This window comes from Kuraishia capsulata, genomic scaffold (assembly GCF_000576695.1).
Source record: "Kuraishia capsulata CBS 1993 genomic scaffold, Kuraishia_capsulata_scaffold_5, whole genome shotgun sequence".
Classification (NCBI taxonomy): domain Eukaryota; kingdom Fungi; phylum Ascomycota; class Pichiomycetes; order Pichiales; family Pichiaceae; genus Kuraishia; species Kuraishia capsulata.
Genome location: NW_019172954.1, coordinates 301,700 through 321,609, shown reverse-complemented (window position 1 = coordinate 321,609; position 19,910 = coordinate 301,700). Strand labels below are relative to the sequence as shown.

Sequence of the window (19,910 nt, the reverse complement as noted above, 5' to 3'; positions counted from 1 at the left end):
ATCTGGAGCTTCAACGACTGCTTCTTTAGATTTGACATCTTCCATTGGATCAAGCTCATCTGAGTCCTCTTCGGCAAGTTTGACTTCTGGCTCTGCTGGGTTGGCCTCTGGTACCCCCGTAGGCTCAAAGCCTAGTGGAGCAGGCTCCGGTACCGGAACTTCTTCCTCTTCTGTCTCTTCTGCGACTGGTGGATCTGGATCTGGTGTGAACAGTGAGTCTATTTCTACCTCACTGTTTTCGCCTGCAACTTCTGGAACTGCAGGTTCTGACAGTACTTCTGTCTCAGAGTCATCCACTGCCTCTACCACTTCCAGTGCTGCCGGCTCGGGCTCCGGCTCTGGATCTGGCTCTAACGGTGAGACAACCTCTATCACGAGCGCTTCGTCCTCATCTAGTGCTGCTGAGCAGAGTACCACAGAGATTACTGTTGCCAGATGTAAGAGAGACGGAAGCTGTCATCCATTCACAGTGACTACTGGTGTGACCGAAATCACCACGACAATCTCTGGCGAAGAGACTGTTTACACAACTTACTGCCCATTGACCACCGCCGTCTCGACAGTGAATGATGTGTCCACCACCGTGGTGACCATCACCTCTTGTAGTGACGGAGTCTGCACCACGAAGGCCCAAACCACCGGCGCCGTGGCTGTCACCACCACCATTGGAGGAGAGGTAACAGTTTACACTACTTATTGCCCATTGACGGCCACCGGAGCTGCTACTGCTGAACCAATTGAAACTACTGTTGTTACCGTAACTCAGTGTGTTGATAACAAGTGTGCCACGAATGTGGAGACCACCGGATTGACCACTGTTACCACAACGATTGAAGAAGTGGAGACAGTATACACCACTTACTGCCCATTGACAGCTGAAGCTACCACATCAGGATTGTTGCTGCCAATAGAGACTACAGTTGTTACAGTGACTGAGTGCGCAGGAGGTGAATGTTCTACTTCCACTGCCACTACTGGATTGACAACTGTTACCACAACGATTGAAGAAGTGGAGACAGTATACACCACCTATTGTCCATTGACTGCTACTGCTACTGCAGGAGCAGCTTCTACATCTGAAGCTGTTCACACAGTCACATCCACAACCAACTTTTACACTTACGTCTCGACCACTAAGACGATCGTTTTCTCGACAGTCACGAAGGGTACGTCTAAGACCATGACTACTGCCATTGAAACTGCTGAGCTCTCATACGTTACTTCGGTGGTCACATTGACGGTATCTGCCAGCGGCTCTCCAGCCTCTGCTTCCGCAGTCTCTGGTTCTGCGGCCTCTGGTTCTGCGGCCTCTGGTTCAGGATCAGCAAGTGCAGCCGCTCAATCAAGTGCGGGTGCGACTGTTCTCGAAGGCTCCGGAAGCAACTCTTCCCCAGCTTTCGGTTTCTTGTCAGCCCTCATCCTTTGTTCTTCATTTTTGCTCATGAACTAATCTGAAAAACACCCAACTTCTTCATTCATTCCTGGCTCTTAAAGAGCCATTTTCTTTTTCTCCGCCACGCACCAAGGCTTTCCTTTTTTTATTTTTCGACTTCTATTGGCGCTAATATTATGCACTCCGACTTTACTTCTTTAAATCTGTTTATTATTATTGAATATTAGATTATCAACGAGTCTTCGTAGATGAGAATTTTACTGACACAGTAGATTTACATCCGTGACATAATTGGAGACACTAAAGACCTGAAAGCTGCCCAAACCACATATTCACATATTCACATTGTAAATAAATCTTTTGAGAGTGCTTTGCGAAAACCTAAGACAAAGCTGTTTTACTCACGGTTATGTTTGACTTTACATAGATGTCAACTTAGGGAATCTCATTTGATTCTTTGTGCACCTCGAGACCTTGATATATGGCTGGGTCTGAAAAGGTTTAGACCTGTTTTTTGCAACTCAGTATTTTTGTAGTTGCAAAGACCAGAACATTTATGCACGGTACCCTTTGCATATCAAATATGCAGAACTTGAAACTCTAAAAGATTCACAGAATAAAGAGCCGCACGACCCGGCACAAGAAAAGTGGGCGGGGGCCGCGCACGACTCTAATACCACAAACCTCGTGTTGCAGTGCAGTTTTTAAAACCTACCTTCCCTGTTCGTGTCATTTTTTCCTCTTTGCTACTTTCTTTGCTGTTGCAATTTCAAGCCCCTTTTTTGAGTGTGTTTCCAATATGCCAGTCGAGCTAGTACTTTCTCCTCTCATGAGACCAGTCGTCCAGGCAAAGGCCCTGCTGTTTCACCCTCATCGAAGAGCTTCTCGGTACATCCCCAACATCGTCGAACTCAAGGAGGATGTCTCTGAGTATGCTGTTAGAAGACGGTTTGGTACGGGATCCAAGGTGTTTGACGTTTTCGACACCCACGGAAAGGAGACTGGTCCATTGGGGCCAGCGGATGGGTCACAGCGCGTGTTTTGGTTTGTTCGTTCGAGAGCTGTCAAGGGTGCTTACAAGATGTACAGCTCTGCAATTTCAGGAACTGGCACTGATGGGATAGATGAACCTGTGGCGACTTTGAGAGCAGGTCTGAGATCGAACGTACTACTCATTCGTGCTCCTGAAGTGCCTTACGCCGAGTTGGGTTGGCACGTTATTGGCCACCGAGTGGATGCCATTGATAGCTACAGAATTTTCACATTGGCGGATGGAGCAACCTATCAGTGGACCACTTCAGGCAAGTTCTTGGAAAAGGTGACCAACCTGGGAGAGAAGGAGAGTGAGATTCGTGAGCGGATTGGACAGGTAATTCCTGCCGCAGGTGCTGGTTTCACTCTTAAAGTTGACGAAACTAAGATCCCTAGAGAAATCGCGCTGTCTTCAGCGTTGATCTCATATATCGATCATTGGAATACGGAACTGGCAGTGGGCGGTATTTACTATGCTCCACAGCCTCGTCAAGTGAGATGGAAGAGGGATTAGAACTAGGCAGGATGATCAGGCAATGGACCAGTCAAATAAGACTAGAAAAAGCACCAACCTACCCACAGACAAAAAAAATACCGCGCAAGTGTGAAAAGTGCGCTACTCCGGTGTACTGCTGTTAGAGAGCCATATACAGCATCCCAAACATTGTTTTGCGCGAAGCAGTCCAAACGTAAGATTCTATTGTAGAAGGTGAGCCAGATTTACACCGGAGAAGCCCAATGTAAACTCGAGAATGATCTTAAGTATGAGAGACCGGTGAGATAATAGCGAGATTAACCCCAACATTCAAGCCTCCGATCCAGATACCTGTTCCAGGTGCCTGCTACACGCCGACATCAACTCTTGTGATAAGCCACAAGTTTGACAGGCTTCTACTTTTCAATAAAGCAAACCCTTGTTCACCCAATATACCGTCTCCACAACCTGAGTCACGGTTAAGTTTAGCGCGGTGACGAAATTGCCGCTTTCGGTAGGCCCAGACTTAAGCGCGATCACGTGACCTCGAAAGATTTTTTGACAATTTTTCACCCAATGACTCTATCGGGTGCAGAAAAAATCACTGCCCTCTTCAACGTTTTTGTGTTTTCTTCTCTCCCAAGAACATCTTTGATCTTCTCTTTGGACACTTCTGTTTGGAGAAATATTATTGGTGCTAAGAAACTCTAAACATGGTTGCCAGAGTTGTGCATCTTAAGGCCCTTCTGCCAAGGGCCGGTGTAACTCTTGCGTCTCTGTCAAGAAGGAATCTGAACGCCGCGAAGCAGCAGTCGTTATTTTCCAAGCAGTTCCTGCAAGTTTCTCACTACTCGACCGAGGTCAAAAAGGCGGCCACCTACGCAGGTGCAGGAATCCTGTCCGGTTTTACCGACGAGAACGCCCATCAATTGGTGGATGTCTCTAAGGTGCTGGTCATTGGTTCAGGTGGACTCTCCATCGGCCAAGCCGGTGAGTTCGATTACTCCGGATCTCAGGCCATCAAGGCTTTGAAGGAGGCCAACAAGCAGTCGATTCTGATCAACCCAAACATCGCCACCAACCAGACTTCCCATGCTCTGGCCGACGAGATCTACTACCTCCCGGTCACCGCCGAGTACATCACCTACATTATCGAGAGGGAAAAGCCTGATGGAATTCTTCTGACTTTTGGAGGTCAAACCGGTCTGAACGTGGGTGTTCAATTGGACAAGATGGGTGTCTTTGACAGATATGGCGTCAAGGTTCTGGGTACTCCAATCAAGACCCTCGAGACGAGTGAAGACCGTGATTTGTTTGCCCAGGCTTTGAAGGAGATTAACATCCCGACTGCCGAGTCTATTGCAGTTGACAATGTGGATGATGCTCTTTCTGCTGCCGAGTCCGTTGGTTATCCTATTATTGTAAGATCCGCGTATGCTCTTGGAGGCCTCGGTTCTGGTTTCGCCAATAACAGGGAAGAGCTGCACAACCTTGCTTCTCAGTCATTGTCTCTGGCTCCTCAAATTTTGGTTGAAAAATCGCTCAAGGGCTGGAAAGAAGTGGAGTACGAAGTTGTCCGTGACCGTGTCGGAAACTGTATCACCGTCTGTAACATGGAGAACTTCGACCCTCTTGGAATTCACACCGGAGACTCCATTGTGGTTGCTCCATCCCAGACTCTTAGCGATGAAGAATACCACATGCTGAGATCCGCTGCTATCAAGATCATCCGTCATTTGGGTGTTGTTGGTGAATGTAACGTGCAATATGCCCTGCAGCCCGATGGGCTCGACTACCGTGTCATTGAGGTGAACGCCCGTTTGTCCAGATCTTCTGCTCTTGCTTCTAAGGCCACTGGTTACCCTCTGGCCTACACCGCTGCCAAGATTGCTCTTGGCCACACCCTGCCTGAATTGCCCAACCCAGTCACCAAGACCACCTCTGCTAACTTTGAGCCCTCTCTGGATTACATGGTCACCAAGATCCCAAGATGGGACCTGGCCAAGTTCCAGCACGTGAAGAGAGATATCGGTTCCTCGATGAAGTCTGTCGGAGAAGTCATGGCTATTGGTAGAAACTTTGAGGAGTCTTTCCAGAAGGCTATCAGACAGGTAGACCCATCTTTCGTTGGTTTCCAAGGCGGTGAGTTCGAAGACCTGGACGACGCCCTGGCCAACCCTACCGACCGGAGATGGTTGGCTGTTGGTCAAGCTCTTTTGCACGAAGGCTACACTGTGGACAGAGTTCACGAGCTTTCCAGAATCGACAAATGGTTTTTGTACAAGCTTATGAACATCGTGGAGATGCAGAAGGAACTGGAGCAGATCGGGTCTCTTTTCGGCTTGACTCAGGATGTGATCACCAGAGCAAAGAAGCTCGGCTTTTCTGACAAGCAAATCGGAATTGCTGTTGGCTCCAAGGAGCTGGAGGTCCGTGCCAGAAGAAAGTCCTTTGGCATCGTTCCTTTCGTCAAGAAGATCGACACTTTGGCTGCTGAATTCCCTGCTGATACTAACTATTTGTACACCACGTACAATGCCACCGAGAGTGACGTGACGTTCGACGAATACGGAACCATGGTTCTGGGTTCTGGAGTGTACAGAATCGGGTCTTCCGTGGAGTTTGACTGGTGTGCTGTTTCGACCGCAAGAGCCTTGAGGGCCAGTGGAAAGAAGACCATCATGATCAACTACAACCCGGAAACCGTCTCAACCGATTTCGATGAAGTTGACAGACTGTACTTCGAGGAGCTTTCGTTCGAGAGAGTCATGGACATCTACGAACTTGAGAACGCCAAGGGCGTGGTAGTTTCTGTTGGAGGCCAGCTGCCTCAGAACATTGCATTGACTCTGCAAAACAACGGGGCCAAGGTCTTGGGAACAAACCCTGAAGACATTGACAAGGCCGAGGATAGACACAAATTCTCCTCGATTTTGGACTCCATTGGCGTTGACCAGCCTCTTTGGAAAGAGCTTACGTCCATCAGTGCGGCTGAAGAGTTTGCTCAGGCCGTGGGTTACCCGGTCTTGGTCCGCCCATCCTACGTTCTTTCTGGTGCGGCCATGTCTGTAATCCGTGACGAGTCCGAACTTGCCGAGAAGCTAGGCAATGCGGCCGAGGTTTCGTCGGAATATCCAGTAGTGATCTCCAAGTTCATTGAGGGTGCCGAGGAAATCGACATTGATGCCGTTGCTGCCAACGGAAAGGTGCTTGTTCACGCTGTTTCCGAACACGTGGAGAATGCCGGTATCCATTCGGGAGACGCCACCTTGGTGCTTCCTCCACAAAGTCTTTCGCCAGAGATCATGGCACGCTTGAAGGAGATCGCCGACAAGGTGGCCCACGCCTGGAAAATCACCGGACCTTTCAACATGCAGATCATCAAGGCCCAGAACCCAGAGAACCCTGAAGTCCCCGACCTCAAGGTTATCGAGTGTAACATCAGAGCCTCCAGATCGTTCCCGTTTGTCTCCAAAGTTCTCGGCGTCAACTTCATTGACGTTGCCGTCAAAGCCCTGGAAGGAAAGGACATACCCGAGCCCGTTGACCTTATGAAGAAACACTACGACTATGTCGCGACCAAGGTGCCTCAATTCTCCTTCACACGTCTCGCCGGAGCCGACCCATTCCTCGGAGTCGAAATGGCTTCCACCGGAGAAGTGGCCTGTTTTGGTAAGAACCTGACCGAGGCCTACTGGACTTCTATCCAGTCTACAATGAACTTCCATCTGCCCAAACCACCAAGTGGTATCCTGTTTGGTGGTGACCTGACCCAGGAGTACCTGGGAGAGGTTGCCAAGACCATCTCGCCAATTGGCTACAAGCTCTACACCACGTCCGCTGAGGTGGCTGACTACCTCAAGCAGTATATTAGTGAGGGCACTGAGGTCCAAGTGATTGAGTTCCCCAAGACAGACAAGCGCAAGCTCAGAGAAGTGTTCCAGAAGTACGATATCCAGTGCGTGTTCAACCTGGCTCGTGCCCGTGCCGAGTCTTTGTTGGACGAAGACTATGTCATGAGAAGAAACGCCATTGACTTTGCCATTCCTTTGTTCAACGAGCCCCAGACCTCCCTTCTGTTTGCCAAGGCTTTGAAGGAGAATATCGCTTCCAAGCTGAACCAAAAAGAGGACCACGTCGTGATCCCCGAAGAGGTCCGGAGGTGGAGCGAGTTCATCGGCGGCAAGCCCGTTTAGGTTGCCGCGACGAGAACCACTCAACGACAGAAAATGAACTGAACGAGAGTTCAATGTTTAATCCATAATATAATAAGAATGATAACATAGAGAAAAATGTAGTAGTGGTGCAACCAAATAAAATCATCTTTCGTTTCGCCGCGGGCGGGGTCGTGGATCTGCACCAAAAAACCTTGCAACGGAGAAGGGTTTTTGAAAGAGGGAGCAGGCCGATTGACATGTCTTTTAGCTGAAAGGGTTCCAGCTCATAGCCACAATCATACCAGTCCTGCTTGGATTTCGACGTTTTAAAAAGCCTCCAGACCGGAGAGATTGCAATTGCTTGAGAGCGTGTCATTATTGCTGTTATTTCTAGCTTTTCGAACCTTTGCCAGAGGACCCTGATTTTGAGTCATCGCACTCGTACCTCTTTTGCCTCATTGCCGCGTTACCCCTAGTTTTTCAGTTTTGCTTCAAATCAAGCGAGTTCTTGACAGAATTATCTACAGATAACCAATCACATACCATAGCCATGGGAAACTGCGGTTCCAAAGAGGACGCCGTGGCAAACGGGTCTTTGCCAAGCACTCGTCGTCAGTCCGCTCCGAAGAATGGCCAGATTGCCTCCTCTGCCAAATATGAGGCCTCCCACAATGCAGAAAAGCCCGGAATCGACCAAAATGAATCTGCCAAACAAGAACAAGTGGCTACTGTGCCACACGGGAAGTCTGTGTCGAATAATCAGAAGGCCAAGAAGGAGGTCAAGATGCTCCTTCTCGGTTCGGGAGAAAGCGGCAAGTCTACCATTTTAAAGCAAATCAAGATCATTCACCAGAACGGATACACTGAGAGAGAACTGTATGACTACAAGCCTTTTGTATTCAAGAATCTGAGCGATTGTGCGAAATCCATCGTGAAGGCGTTGCGGGACTTTGGTTTAGCAGATAAGCTGGCGGAATTGAACGCAGACGATCTGGAACAAATCTATTCGACCGAGATATCTATGGAGCGTGAATTGCCTTTTGACCAGTCCCTAGGCGCGAAAATCAAGGAGTTGATAAACGACCCGGTGGTGGTGAAGCTGATTGAGGAGCACAGAAACGAGTTTTATCTGCTGGATTCGGCCAGTTACTTCTTTGACAGCATTGACAGAATTACCAGTCCCAAGTATGTTTGCTCGGTGACAGATGTCCTACGGACGAGAAAACAGACATCAGGTATCTACGACATCAAGTTTCAGATGGAAGACATCAACATCCATCTGTACGATGTCGGTGGCCAACGCTCGGAACGCAAGAAGTGGATCCATTGTTTTGATAACGTGGCTGTGATAATGTTCTGTGTTTCGCTGTCCGAATACGATCAGGTGTTGCTGGAATCCGAGGGCCAGAACAGACTGGAGGAGTCTCTCAACCTGTTTGACTCGGTGGTGAACTCTATGTGGTTCAGAAGGACCTCCGTGGTGTTATTCTTGAACAAGATTGATGTCCTGGTGGAGAAACTGCCACATTCGCCTTTGGAGGCTCATTTCCCCGACTATGCTGGTGGGAATGACGTCAATAAGGCCGTCAAATACATCCTGTGGAGGTTCAAACAGCTCAACCGGATGAACCTCAATATCATGCCCTATGTGACCCAGGCCACAGACACGTCAAACATAAAGCTCGCGTTTGCCGTGGTGAAGGAGACCATCATACACAACGCCCTCATGGATAGTGGTATCTTGCAGGTTTGAGAAAGAAAGATGGGCTAGGTGCCCTTTTCTTGGTTGTTATGTTGGGCGTTTGGGATTTGTCACTGCGGATCCTCCTAAAAGTTGTTCCGTTTTAGTTGTTTATTTTTTTTGGTCCGCGATATTTTGTAGTCAATCCGATGAAAAGAGTACTATTTATCGTAATAACTAAGTTCTGCCATCCAGGCCCGGTTCCTTAACTCGTCACCTGCCATTTTCTACCGGGTCAAGCCCGGAAGCCGCACGGTCACTCGAACCGAGGAAGCCGCCTTTGACCCGCACCTGAGAGTGCAACAAGCCAATACATCATCCTCAATTGGTTGAGACGAGGCCGAGGAGGCGCGGAGATAATTTAAAGGGACACTTCTGGCGATTTTTATTGTTACCGTGCACTATAATGCAATTTTTTCTGGAGCTGTCACGGCTCTTGCCTGCGGCAGTGCTCCTTGCTTGTTTCTATCTCACTGTTTTGTTCACACTCAATCGAGTCAGTTCTCGCGTGCGGATTAGTTGGTGGTCTCTATTATCGCTGGGAGGGATTTGCGTTTCTCAAGATAGACTGGAGGTCTCTGTTGGAAGAGCAGGATTAGCTGTCAACTTCAGGGCTTTGCTCAGAAAGGTGAGTGCAAGAGACAAGTTCATCTCCATTAATGTCAGCAATGTTTATGTGAAGCTGCCTAGTTTGGGTGATTCGAACACCACGAACAGTAAGAAATCACATAAACAGAAAAAGAACTCATCAATAGACTCAACCGGTGCTCTGGCCACCATCCTGAAACGGTGTTTTCAATTCAGGCGATTTCTATTTCCGTTCCAGGTTTCGATTAAAGATATAACCGTCGAGCTTGCTCCGGGAATAAAGATTGAACTGATTGAACTTTTAACGACTCTCGACCTCACAGATGATCAACAGCCCACGGTGTCTGTTTCGTTCAAGGACCTTGCTGTGGGAACTGACAGCAGTTCTGCATCTGTCAAGATCTTCACTGAGCTGCTGATTTCAGGCCGTGCAAAATACACTTCTGAAGCTCCTACAATCAAAGACACACATATGGATGTGTTTCTTTCTGGTGTGGATATCAAATTGGAGGAGTTGACTCCGCTATTGGGAACGTTGAGGTCGAATGCAAATGGTGGAAATGGCCAAAATGGCGAAAGCACGAGTGAGAAAGCAGTCCTAGATTTCACAAAAATCAGATCTGCGTTGAACCGATTCATGGATTCTTTCTCCGAGTGTGTCCTCCGTATTCACGAGTGTTCTATATCGTTATCCTCCACCGTGTTTTCCGTCCAGTCGGTCTACGTAGTTGGAAGGGGAATGGGTGCTGGTAACCCAGTTTCTACGAAACTTTCCGACTCGAGTCTGGCCGTGTTTGGAAGCCGTGGGAAATGCGAGCTGTTAACCTCGATAACTTCCCTCAAGATCTCAGGGGCGCAAACCAAGAACATGACGTACGTTCCGTTTTTCAGCATGTTGAACTACGTGGACGTCCTGCACATTGTGGACTTTTTCGAGAATGAAAGTGCCAAGACAGAAGACGCTTTTATCAGAACAATAGTCACCTTTAACAATCCAACGTTTGCCTGGAACCTGACTGAAATGCATGAAAATGCGCCTGATATCAAAAGCCAGACTGACAGTCCAGTTCCGAGCAGAACGAGCAAAATACCCAAGAAATTATTTCTGCTGCTCCAAAAATGCAAGCTCCGAGTGTACTTTTTGAACGCTGACTTCAGAATAAACATGTCATCCAGACTCACTCTGAGTTTCACTTCGACTGAGGTTTCGTTGGACCTCGGAGAATACCAGCAATCGGAACCAACGTTCTCAGAAGAGTGTTCGGCAGATACACCCGAAATCGAGCTGTCACTGAAGACAAGACATATCTCTATCGCATACTATTTGGATGATAAATCGAGAGCTTCATTTTTCAGCATTAAAAATGCATCCTCAACAGCAGTTGTCACAATTCCCAAAGATACAAACGATGATCATATGCTGGAGGTCCACAACCTCAACTCAGAAGTTAATGATATAGTGTGTTTGCTGGATGATGTGGACCTATTTTTTGCATTTGCTGAAGTTTCTAGAGCAGTTTCGGAGTCCAAACTCAAACGCCCAGCATCACCTACTGCCTCACCTACGACCAAAAAACCAAAGTTGGTTTCCGTTGTGCAAAGCAGATTGTCTTTCAAACGGAGCAAGTTCTTGGCTTCCTTCAAGAACCCACGCAAGTTCTATAACAATGTTGACTATACAGAGCTTAACTCATATGCCCGTGGATTTGAGTTGACCTTTGAGGAGTTGGATATTGTGCTCAGGAAGGACAAGCTGATTGATGTAAATCTCAACTCATTCATTGGGGTTCTGATTACCGATATCTCCAAGAGAGCAGTTAGCCGAACACCTTTTGTGAAGTGCTCCAAAACAGTCGGACATATTTGTCCGCGCTTGACAGAGCTGAATGTGATATTGCCCGTTGTGGAGCTCAATATCGACATTGAAACCGTCTGGACGCTCCTCTTTGTCAAGGCAATCATTTCTGCTGTTCTACCCGAAGCAAGTCCAGACCATAAACTCATATCGAAGGCTCCAAAACGACATGAAAATGGAGAAGCCAAACTCAGGCCCAAAATGTCATGGAGTGTTGACCTTGGGGTGCTGATTGCCCACTGGAAGTTGCCTTACGAGGAAGAGCTATTGATCGAACTTGATACACTCAAGGTGGCACCATCATCTATCGCCGAACCGCATGGTTTCAACTCGAGTCTCTCGGTGATGAGGCTTTACGTCCCTAGTACCTTTGTCAAGAAAGGATGGAGTGCTTTGCTGGAGCTCACTCACGTGGATGTTTTTGTGTTCTCGGATCACGGAGATCCCGACCAGGAGTTTGCTGCTATCAAAGCAACCATGATCAACATTTCTGTTCCACTTGAATACATGTTGTACAAGTCTTTGGACAACGTTGTATCGTTTTTCAAGAGTTCCAGACAGATATCAGTCAATTTTGAAGACCTTATGAGTCCTGATGCTAGCGAAAATTACCGTATGAAAAAGATTATGCCTCATCCGGTGAAGCCTCTCAAAATGCCGAAGGTAAGGATAGAAGCTGATGCTTTCAATTTCTTATTTTCGGATGATCCTTTCGAGGTCAAGCTAAACAGGATCTATCAACTTGGTTTAATTGAACAACTTTCCCGGATGAGAAAGCAGGCCAAATTTGAAGAAACTGAAAAGGCTATTCTTAAAGAGGTTGAAAGACGGCGCCTGGAGAGGATCAACGGCACTGGTGCGAAGAAGACAGCCTCATCACCACTTGGAAACAATCATCAGAAGGTTAGATCTCTAAAGTCGACCGTGCTTGGAATCAAGATCGATCCAAATGTTAATATGCCGTTGGTCCAGAACGAGCACGATCAAGAGTACAGAGAAATGGAAGAGGCAAGGAAAACTATAGAGAAAGCCAGAAGAAAGCTTTACGCAAATATCAGCAGATCCTGGATAACAAGGTTTGAAGCATCAGAGGAAGAAAAAGCACAGGCTTTACATCATCTGTCAGAGCAGTACCAGGGAAAGAAAGTTCCAGCTTCAGCCGAGTTGCTTGAAAGATTCAAGATATTTGAGCGAGACGAAGGATTTCCCCTTTTTGTTGCGAGGTTCACCAACTTGGAGCTGGTTCTAGATGTCCCTCAATCGTTTGAGCTTGATAACTACGCCAAGTTTCTCCATGACAGAGGTGACGGAATGCCAACAGACATGGAATACTCAATTCTGATCCCAATGAACTTGAGCATAAGATGCAAAACTGTGCATGTGAGGGTTAAAGACTACCCCTTGCCAATGCTTTCGTTTGTGTCAGGTAAAGAAAATCCGATTTTGATTAACGGTGATATTGTCATTGCAGAACAGATGGCGATAGTCGAGGAGCTGAGATGGGTCTTTGTTTCGCTAGTGTCTCAATACAAGGATCCAGAGAAGAAAGAATGTCTTTATGCCATGAATGTTCCACGGACGCTCACAGCAGTGAAGGTTTATATGGACATGCATATCAAGGTGGACTCCGATATTGCCAGTTCTATTTCGTGGTCTGAATCATACCAACCAGGCCTAGGATATGCTATGAGTGCCTTTGATGTTCTATCCAAGCCACCCTTGGATATTTCACCAAAGATCGGATTCTGGGACAAGTTTCGTTTGAACATGCATGGCCGTTTCAATTTTGATTTCACCGGTGATTTGAACCTGTTCATCAAGAGTACGGCTTGCCCTTATGATCTCATTGGAACTGCAGCGGGGTTTGTCTTCAGCTGGCAAGATGGTGTGAATCTGAAAATCAACTATTCAGCCAGTCCCGAGGAGTTCCTCGTCGTTCAAAGCAACAAATTTGAAATCGGAGTGCCGAACTTTTCGAATCTTCAGAGAGAGTATTGGCTTTTAGCAAACACCCAAGGGAAGGGAATTAACTTCACTCTACACAAAAAGGTGATGAAATTGAATGCCGCTCCGGTTGTCTGGAAAATGGGATTTTTATTCGAGAGAGATACCCAGCTTGACGGCTACGTTATACCTGGAACCACTCCAAGAACGTCTCAACTAGTACCCCACTATGAGGTGAGATTGAGGAATCCAAGCACATTCAACTCTGACATCGAGAGAAAGTCTTGGGACTCTTACAGAGGATTCAAAAGCAGATACATTCATATGTCTATTTCGGTGGAGAGTTCGGGAGACAATGCCTATAGTTCGCTTCATCTATCGCCTATGTTGTTCCGTCATTTCTTTGCTTGGTGGGAATCTTTTAGTCTGATATCCTTGCCAATAAAGGAGGGAAAAATCTTCAGACACCCGGACTTAGACTACAGAAAGAAGCCGAAATTTGGCAAGTCAATGTTCACAATAAAGTATAAGCTCAATCTGGCGCCTCTATTTCTGTCGCACATATATCGCCATGCCTCTTCTGATGATTTCAAGTCAGACAACAAAGTGGCCTTCACCGGTCTGAAGTGCGCAATTAAGAGATTTACTATGGATCTTCATCAGAGAAAGCAGGAGTTCAGGCTGGTGAAAGACGAGCTGGGATTGTGCATGACTGACTGGCACCTGAAGATGAACCAAGGAGAGCTTGATTTGGAAGAGGCAGACTTGAGACTTCTCACTGCTGTTTTCAATGAGAGAGCAGTGCAAGGGTACTTGGCTAAAGCATTTGGAATTGATTCGTCCTCATCTCATTCTCAGACAAACGATTCATACACTTCAAAGTCGGATTTTTCCAAGAACAAGAATGTATGGTGGGATCTGGACGACTTTATAGAAATTGAGCAGCCTGATTTGAAATCAGATAACCCCAAGTGGGAGATCATTCCGTTTGCGTCATCGCCGAGAGTTTCATACTTCAGGCAAGCACCTACGCCTGACACCAAGTATCCATTCGGAGAAGAATGGTCTCATGAATGTCTGATTGGAAAAAACCACCCAGAACGAACCCAAGAAACTTTGGCTAGGCAAAGGCAGGTAGAGATCGAGAAAGAAATTGGGGTGGTGGAGTCTTCTCTGGACTCGCTTCACTTGAGCGGAATCAAGGATGCTGGAACCACAAATCGCATACGCGACTTGAATAGGCAATTGGAGAGTTTGAAACATTCGCTACATGTGATTCGTTCCATCCTCGATGATTTGGCTGAAGGGATGTTGCCAGAAGCAGACGAGTTCAGTTTGGATACCGAGCAATCGGAGTTGGGAAGAGAGCTCAGCACAACTAGAAGTGGCTCCATATACTCCACCGATTCCAAGGCTCTACGTTTGTCCAAGACGCAATCTGCCAAAGAGTCTTTTATCTCCATGAGAAGGACCTCAGTTGGTCACTCGTCTCCATTCTGGAACCGTTTTATTGTTCACAATATGTTGCTGAGCTGGAATTCAGAGTTGAGTGAAAAATTGTTGCGCTACATCTACAATGTGAGTGAGAGAAAGAGCTTATGCTTCTACCTCACCAGAAAGGCCGTGACTTTGGCCGAAGAGCTTATGAAAGAAGCTTCTTCTTCTGATCGAACCAATTGCGGTTCGAAATCCAACTTGGATTACGAATTTCGATCGCCAAAGGAAAGTGTTGATGAGTTTGACGATGTCATCGAGGACTATCCTCATGAAAACGCCAAAGTGTTTGATACCTATTTGGTCAAACTGATATCGCCACAAATTCGCCTCATCAGCAAAAAAGATGCAGATAAGTGTCTACTATTGGCCTCCAGAGATGTGACTTTGAAAGTGGTCAAGGTTTATTGTGGGGATTCCGAACTGGATGGGTCTGCTGGTGGAGAATCAGATCTAGCCTATTTGATCCAAACGAGATACGGATTGCTAATGAACGATGCTTTAGTTTATGTGTTGGATAAGCAGAAGATGATCCACAGAGAGTACGGATTCTTTCACTTTGACGAAGAAAAAAACTGGCCACCTTCATTGCCAATTGAGATGTGCTATGATGGTTCGGCTTTAACTGTTGCCTTGTGTATTGAAAAACAATCATTTGGGTTTATCTACTACAAGCCCAATCCTCTGTTTTTGAGTCATGATGTCTCGAATGCATCCACAATGAAGTACTTCCAGGCCTTTTTCCCCAAGCTTGCAATTATAATGGACATGGAGCAGTACCAGGTCATCTACAACATAGCCAATGACTTGCTTGCTTTCAGTGATCCCGAAATCAAGAAGAACACCAACAGACTGGAGAAGCTTCTTTCTGCAACCGAGACTAACGATTTTACTGGAATGAGCGAAAAGGTGGAGACTCTACAGAAGGAAGTGAGGATCCTGAACAGGATCAAGCTGGTGATGAAGATGCTCGATTCTGGAGATTCCAAGATACACAGCGACGATCTCCTGATCATAGATATTGAGCTTGAAAAGCTTCTGTTAGAGCTTTCTGTTACGATGCAGATTCTGCAGAAGGCCCAGTCATTGTTGGATGTGGAGCATATGGAGCTTTCCAAAACGGTTATCACCTTTGACCAGATCATTCTACACCTCCTGGACGAAGAACACAAGCCTTTTGTGGATATCGCTATTGCACAAACTTTCTTCGCCAAGCTGGCTGCGCCTGATGCTTCTAGTACTAACCAGATCAGCATCAGACTCATACAGGTATTCGACTTGCATGGAGGATGCAAGTATCCTCAGATTTTGTCTCCAAGAGACGCGCAGTCTGTTCAAGGTGAGAAGCTGCCCCCAATGCTGTTTTTGGAGTGGAGGAACCTGCAGCCTGTGGGTGGCATTGGAGTGATCGACAAGTCTTTGATCAGATTGCAACCTATCATTTTGGAAATTGACCATTCAACTGCTAAGAAGCTTGCGAAGTTCTTTGAGCTAGGTGACGCTGCAAAGACCAAAGCGGATTCGGACAGCGATGTTGCTAGTTTGTTTTCTGACTCGGATGCCGAGAGTTTTGACTCAAAACTTTCGCCAGTTCTAAGCTCATCGTCGTCTTCTATCACATCTTCCCAAACCCATGGTTCTAATCCAGTCTCCAAGCTCAAGAGGAACTTTTTGTCACTTCGCAGAAAGAACTCGGATCATGCAAGCATAGCTTCGTCTACCGTTGACGACTCCGTCTCGTTTAGTGAAGAAAGAAAGAGTCCCACTTCTGATAGCGGTGTTATTGAAATGGTTGAACGGTCTTCCAAATACAAGCTGTGGAATCTCATTGACATGGGAGAAGCTACCATTTGCATCAGTTTCAAAGGAACAGGCCCTCTTAGCATCATCAACGTGGAACGTCTGGTGCTGAAAATCGCTCCAATGAAATACACCAACAAGATGTGGTCAAAGGAAGAGTTGTTTATGCATATGAGAAAGGAAATCTTGAGGAGCGTCCTTCGCCATACAGGAAAGTTCATTGGGAATAAGCTGGTCAAACATACACCCACCAGGACCGCTGTTGCCCTTCCCCAGGTTAAGGACTACAACTCTTATACAAAGTTTGACGATTTAGGAGCAAAGCCTACAAAAGAGGATACCAGGATAATTCAGCATGGCCATGATCATATATATAGCCATCATCACAGGCCTGCTCACACCAAGTTTGACCCTGCTCTGCTGGAACCAGTTAGTGCTGCTGCCCGGCACAAGCCTCATCACAGTCAGAGAACCGAGCCGGTTGACATCAACACCGTTTTCGAGGCGGTAGATGACGTTGAAGACGTTGACAACGAGAACTAGCAGGGCTTTATTTAAGGAAATTTATCATTTTTAGCACTCTATTGGTAGTCCCGGTCGGATTTAAAGGAAGTACCCCAAAACGGCCGGGTTCGCAAGAACACGACCTCAGCACATGGCCTATAACCGCATTCAGTCTCAGGACCAGCAGACACGGAGGCTTGGAGCCATACCGGAACCAACAACAAAGTGTTTGATTTGTGATATTGCGAAAGAAAAGTGATAATTGTGAGCCCTCATTTTCTATACCATCTTGATTCAGGCAATTAATCACATAGCAAAGGTGTTGCACCAACCAAAGTATGGCTCTATTCAACACGTTGTTGAATAAGGCAGCCCAGCTACCCTTTTTCGACCGAGATCAGGCACCCGTGAAGCTCAGCAGAGATGAGAGGATTCGTCTTGAGTTCAAAATTCCTGATGACGAATCCATCGTGGACGAATCTGCTGCTGAGATAAGCATTATCACTCCATATACACCAAAGCCCAAGCGAGACAGATCAGGAGAGCCCGGTTCAATACCGTACTATTCCGGCAATATCTACCTCACGGAGCATTTTTTGTTATTCCGAGATGCATATGATAGACAATCATGTTCTTTCACGATCAGCTTATCGACTATCAAGAAACTCGAAAGGGTTCCTTCTAGGTCATATGCATTTGTTCTATCTTTGATTACATGCAGCGACCTGAGAATAGATATTCAGTTCGTAGGAATGAGATCGCACTCGGAACAACTCTCCTTCAAGTTGAAAACAAAGCTCAAGCAGAATCTACCGAATGTCCCAAATCTGGAGCCGTTCCTTCTTTCGCTCTATTCGGAGTACCTGCTCTTCAAGAATCGCAGTTCCAGTCTGGAAGTTTCCAATCCGCCAAGCGGAGGTCTCGGATGGGTCTTCAAGTTCCCGGGAGACTCCAAGAAACTTAAGGATAAGGCCAAAATGAGACGTTGGTTTGATTACTTTCGCGTTCACGGCCGCAATCTTACGCTTACCAAAGACAAAACATTCTACATGCTGATCCGGTTCGGCCTACCCAATAGATTGAGAGGCGAGATCTGGGAGGTGTGTTCTGGCTCAATGTATTTGAGGTTTTCGCAGAAAGACGTGTACAACAAGATCTTGGTGGATAACAGCGGAAGACAGTCTTTGGCGATTGAGGAGATCGAGAAAGATTTGAACCGGTCGCTTCCCGATTACCCAGCCTATCAGACTGACGAAGGTATCAACAGACTCAGAAGGGTTCTGACAGCTTATTCATGGAAGAACCCAGAGATTGGATATTGTCAGGCCATGAACATTGTTGCAGCAGCCTTGCTCATCTACTGTTCGGAAGAGCAAGCGTTCTGGATTATGTCTGTGCTTTGTGAGAAGATAATACCTGGATACTACTCGAAAACAATGTATGGTGTTTTGCTTGATCAGAAGGTTTTTGAAGGATTGGTTCAGAAGACTCTGCCAATGGTTTGGAGCCATTTCACTAGACACGATATCCAGCTTTCGATTGTTTCTGTACCGTGGTTTTTGTCCTTTTTCTTCAACACGATGCCGTTGATTTACGCCTTCCGGGTCGTCGATGTGTTCTTTCTGATTGGTCCAAAAGCATTGTTCCAGGTTGGGTTGGCCATCATTCGAATTTGCGGTGAGCAGCTTCTCATAGCAGAGGATGATGGGGAGTGTATTGCCATCTTCAATGAGTACTTTCAGTCGCTTGATCAGTACGAAAACCCTCATGCGGTAGACATCAGGGCAAGAAGCATTACAAACTTTGACCGTCTTCTATTTGTGGCATTTAGGGAGTTCGGAGTCGTGACCGATGAGAGCATCGAGCAATTGCGCGCCAAGAACAAAAACGAGGTGTTTCAAGGAATAGAGACATTTGTGAAGAGAGCGCAATTGAGAAACCTTCCAAGAACTCCTCATTTGAACCCAAGTCAACTTTCCAATGTTTATGACCTCTATTATGGCGTTCTCCAGACCAACAACATCAAGACCGGCACCGGTGACACCGAGATGGACTTTACTTCTTTTGTCAAGTTCTTGAACGAACTGACCGATTGGGTCACCATCGATGCCGATCTTCCGAACCAGGAAAGCTTCTTGAAACGCCTTTACAGCCATTGGTGCGATGCCTCTGGATTGCTCACTTTTGAAAGTCTGGTTGTTGGTCTTGACAAAATGGTGAACCGCGATCTTATGGGCATTCTTTCGTCTTTCTTCGATCTCTATGACACACAGAAAACAGGCAAAATCGACAGAGAGGGAATGCTTAACGTCTCGGAGGACCTGCTCTATCTCACCACTCCATGGAGAGAGGGTCTCCTGCTGGATTCGATCACGAACAAAGAGATCGAGTCTGCAATTGCCGACAGAATCATTCAACAACAGAAGCAAAATGAGTCTGAAGACGGAACCAAGCAGGATATCAAGATCCCCTCTGAAGTCAGAATAGACAGAGAGAAGTATGAAAGAGAGCAATCAGAGCGGTATCTCTCTTCCGCAAGCACCTTTCTAAGATGCGCTTTCGAATACGCACAGCCAGCCGATGATCCTGAAAAGCCGTTGATTGAGCTAGATGAGGATGAAGCTGAGCTCAAGAAAGAGAGGGCTATCAAAGCAAATGCAGCCTTGGACCCAGACCACCCTACATACATGAGTCTCGCGACATTCAGAATGGTTATTCTTGCTGATGAGACATACGAGCTGTTTTTCACCGAGATTTTTGCTCGTTCATTCCACACAGAACGCGAATTTGGACAACAGCTTGGCGGATCCAACAATTTGAGGGGAATGTTCTACAATCTGCTAGCAGATGGCCGGAGAGTGGCCAACGAGGTGAAACGTAGAATGGACGACGCTTCATCGAAGAGTGTCAACTCTGAAGAGCACTCA

The 19,910-nt window shown here is 46.8% G+C and overlaps 5 protein-coding genes across 5 annotated transcripts in view; all 5 read left to right on the top strand.

Annotated features, from left to right (window-relative positions):
- Positions 1-2,192: 2,192 nt before the first annotated feature.
- Positions 2,193-2,939, top strand: KUCA_T00004158001 (uncharacterized protein; the record flags this gene model as incomplete). The annotated part of the gene is made up of 1 exon (XM_022600864.1): positions 2,193-2,939. The coding sequence occupies one exon, from the start codon at positions 2,193-2,195 to the stop codon at positions 2,937-2,939; it is 747 nt and encodes a 248-aa protein (XP_022460167.1).
- Positions 2,940-3,613: 674 nt separating this feature from the next.
- KUCA_T00004157001 (uncharacterized protein) lies at positions 3,614-7,096 on the top strand (the record flags this gene model as incomplete). Its single annotated transcript, XM_022600862.1, has 1 exon — positions 3,614-7,096. One exon carries the CDS (start codon positions 3,614-3,616, stop codon positions 7,094-7,096), a length of 3,483 nt encoding a protein of 1,160 aa, XP_022460166.1.
- A 511-nt stretch (positions 7,097-7,607) lies between these two features.
- Positions 7,608-8,810, top strand: KUCA_T00004156001 (uncharacterized protein; the record flags this gene model as incomplete). Its single annotated transcript, XM_022600861.1, has 1 exon — positions 7,608-8,810. The coding sequence occupies one exon, from the start codon at positions 7,608-7,610 to the stop codon at positions 8,808-8,810; it is 1,203 nt and encodes a 400-aa protein (XP_022460165.1).
- A 394-nt stretch (positions 8,811-9,204) lies between these two features.
- Positions 9,205-17,022, top strand: KUCA_T00004155001 (uncharacterized protein; the record flags this gene model as incomplete). Its single annotated transcript, XM_022600860.1, has 1 exon — positions 9,205-17,022. The coding sequence occupies one exon, from the start codon at positions 9,205-9,207 to the stop codon at positions 17,020-17,022; it is 7,818 nt and encodes a 2,605-aa protein (XP_022460164.1).
- Positions 17,023-17,321: 299 nt separating this feature from the next.
- KUCA_T00004154001 (uncharacterized protein) overlaps positions 17,322-19,910 on the top strand; it is a gene marked incomplete at both ends in the record, with an annotated part of 2,832 nt that continues 243 nt past the window's right edge. The window contains 2 exons of the mRNA XM_022600859.1: positions 17,322-19,810; positions 19,865-19,910. The exon at positions 19,865-19,910 is cut by the window's right edge and continues 243 nt beyond it. Coding sequence (XP_022460163.1) covers positions 17,322-19,810; positions 19,865-19,910 — 2,535 coding nt within the window. The remainder of the gene's footprint in view (positions 19,811-19,864) is intronic.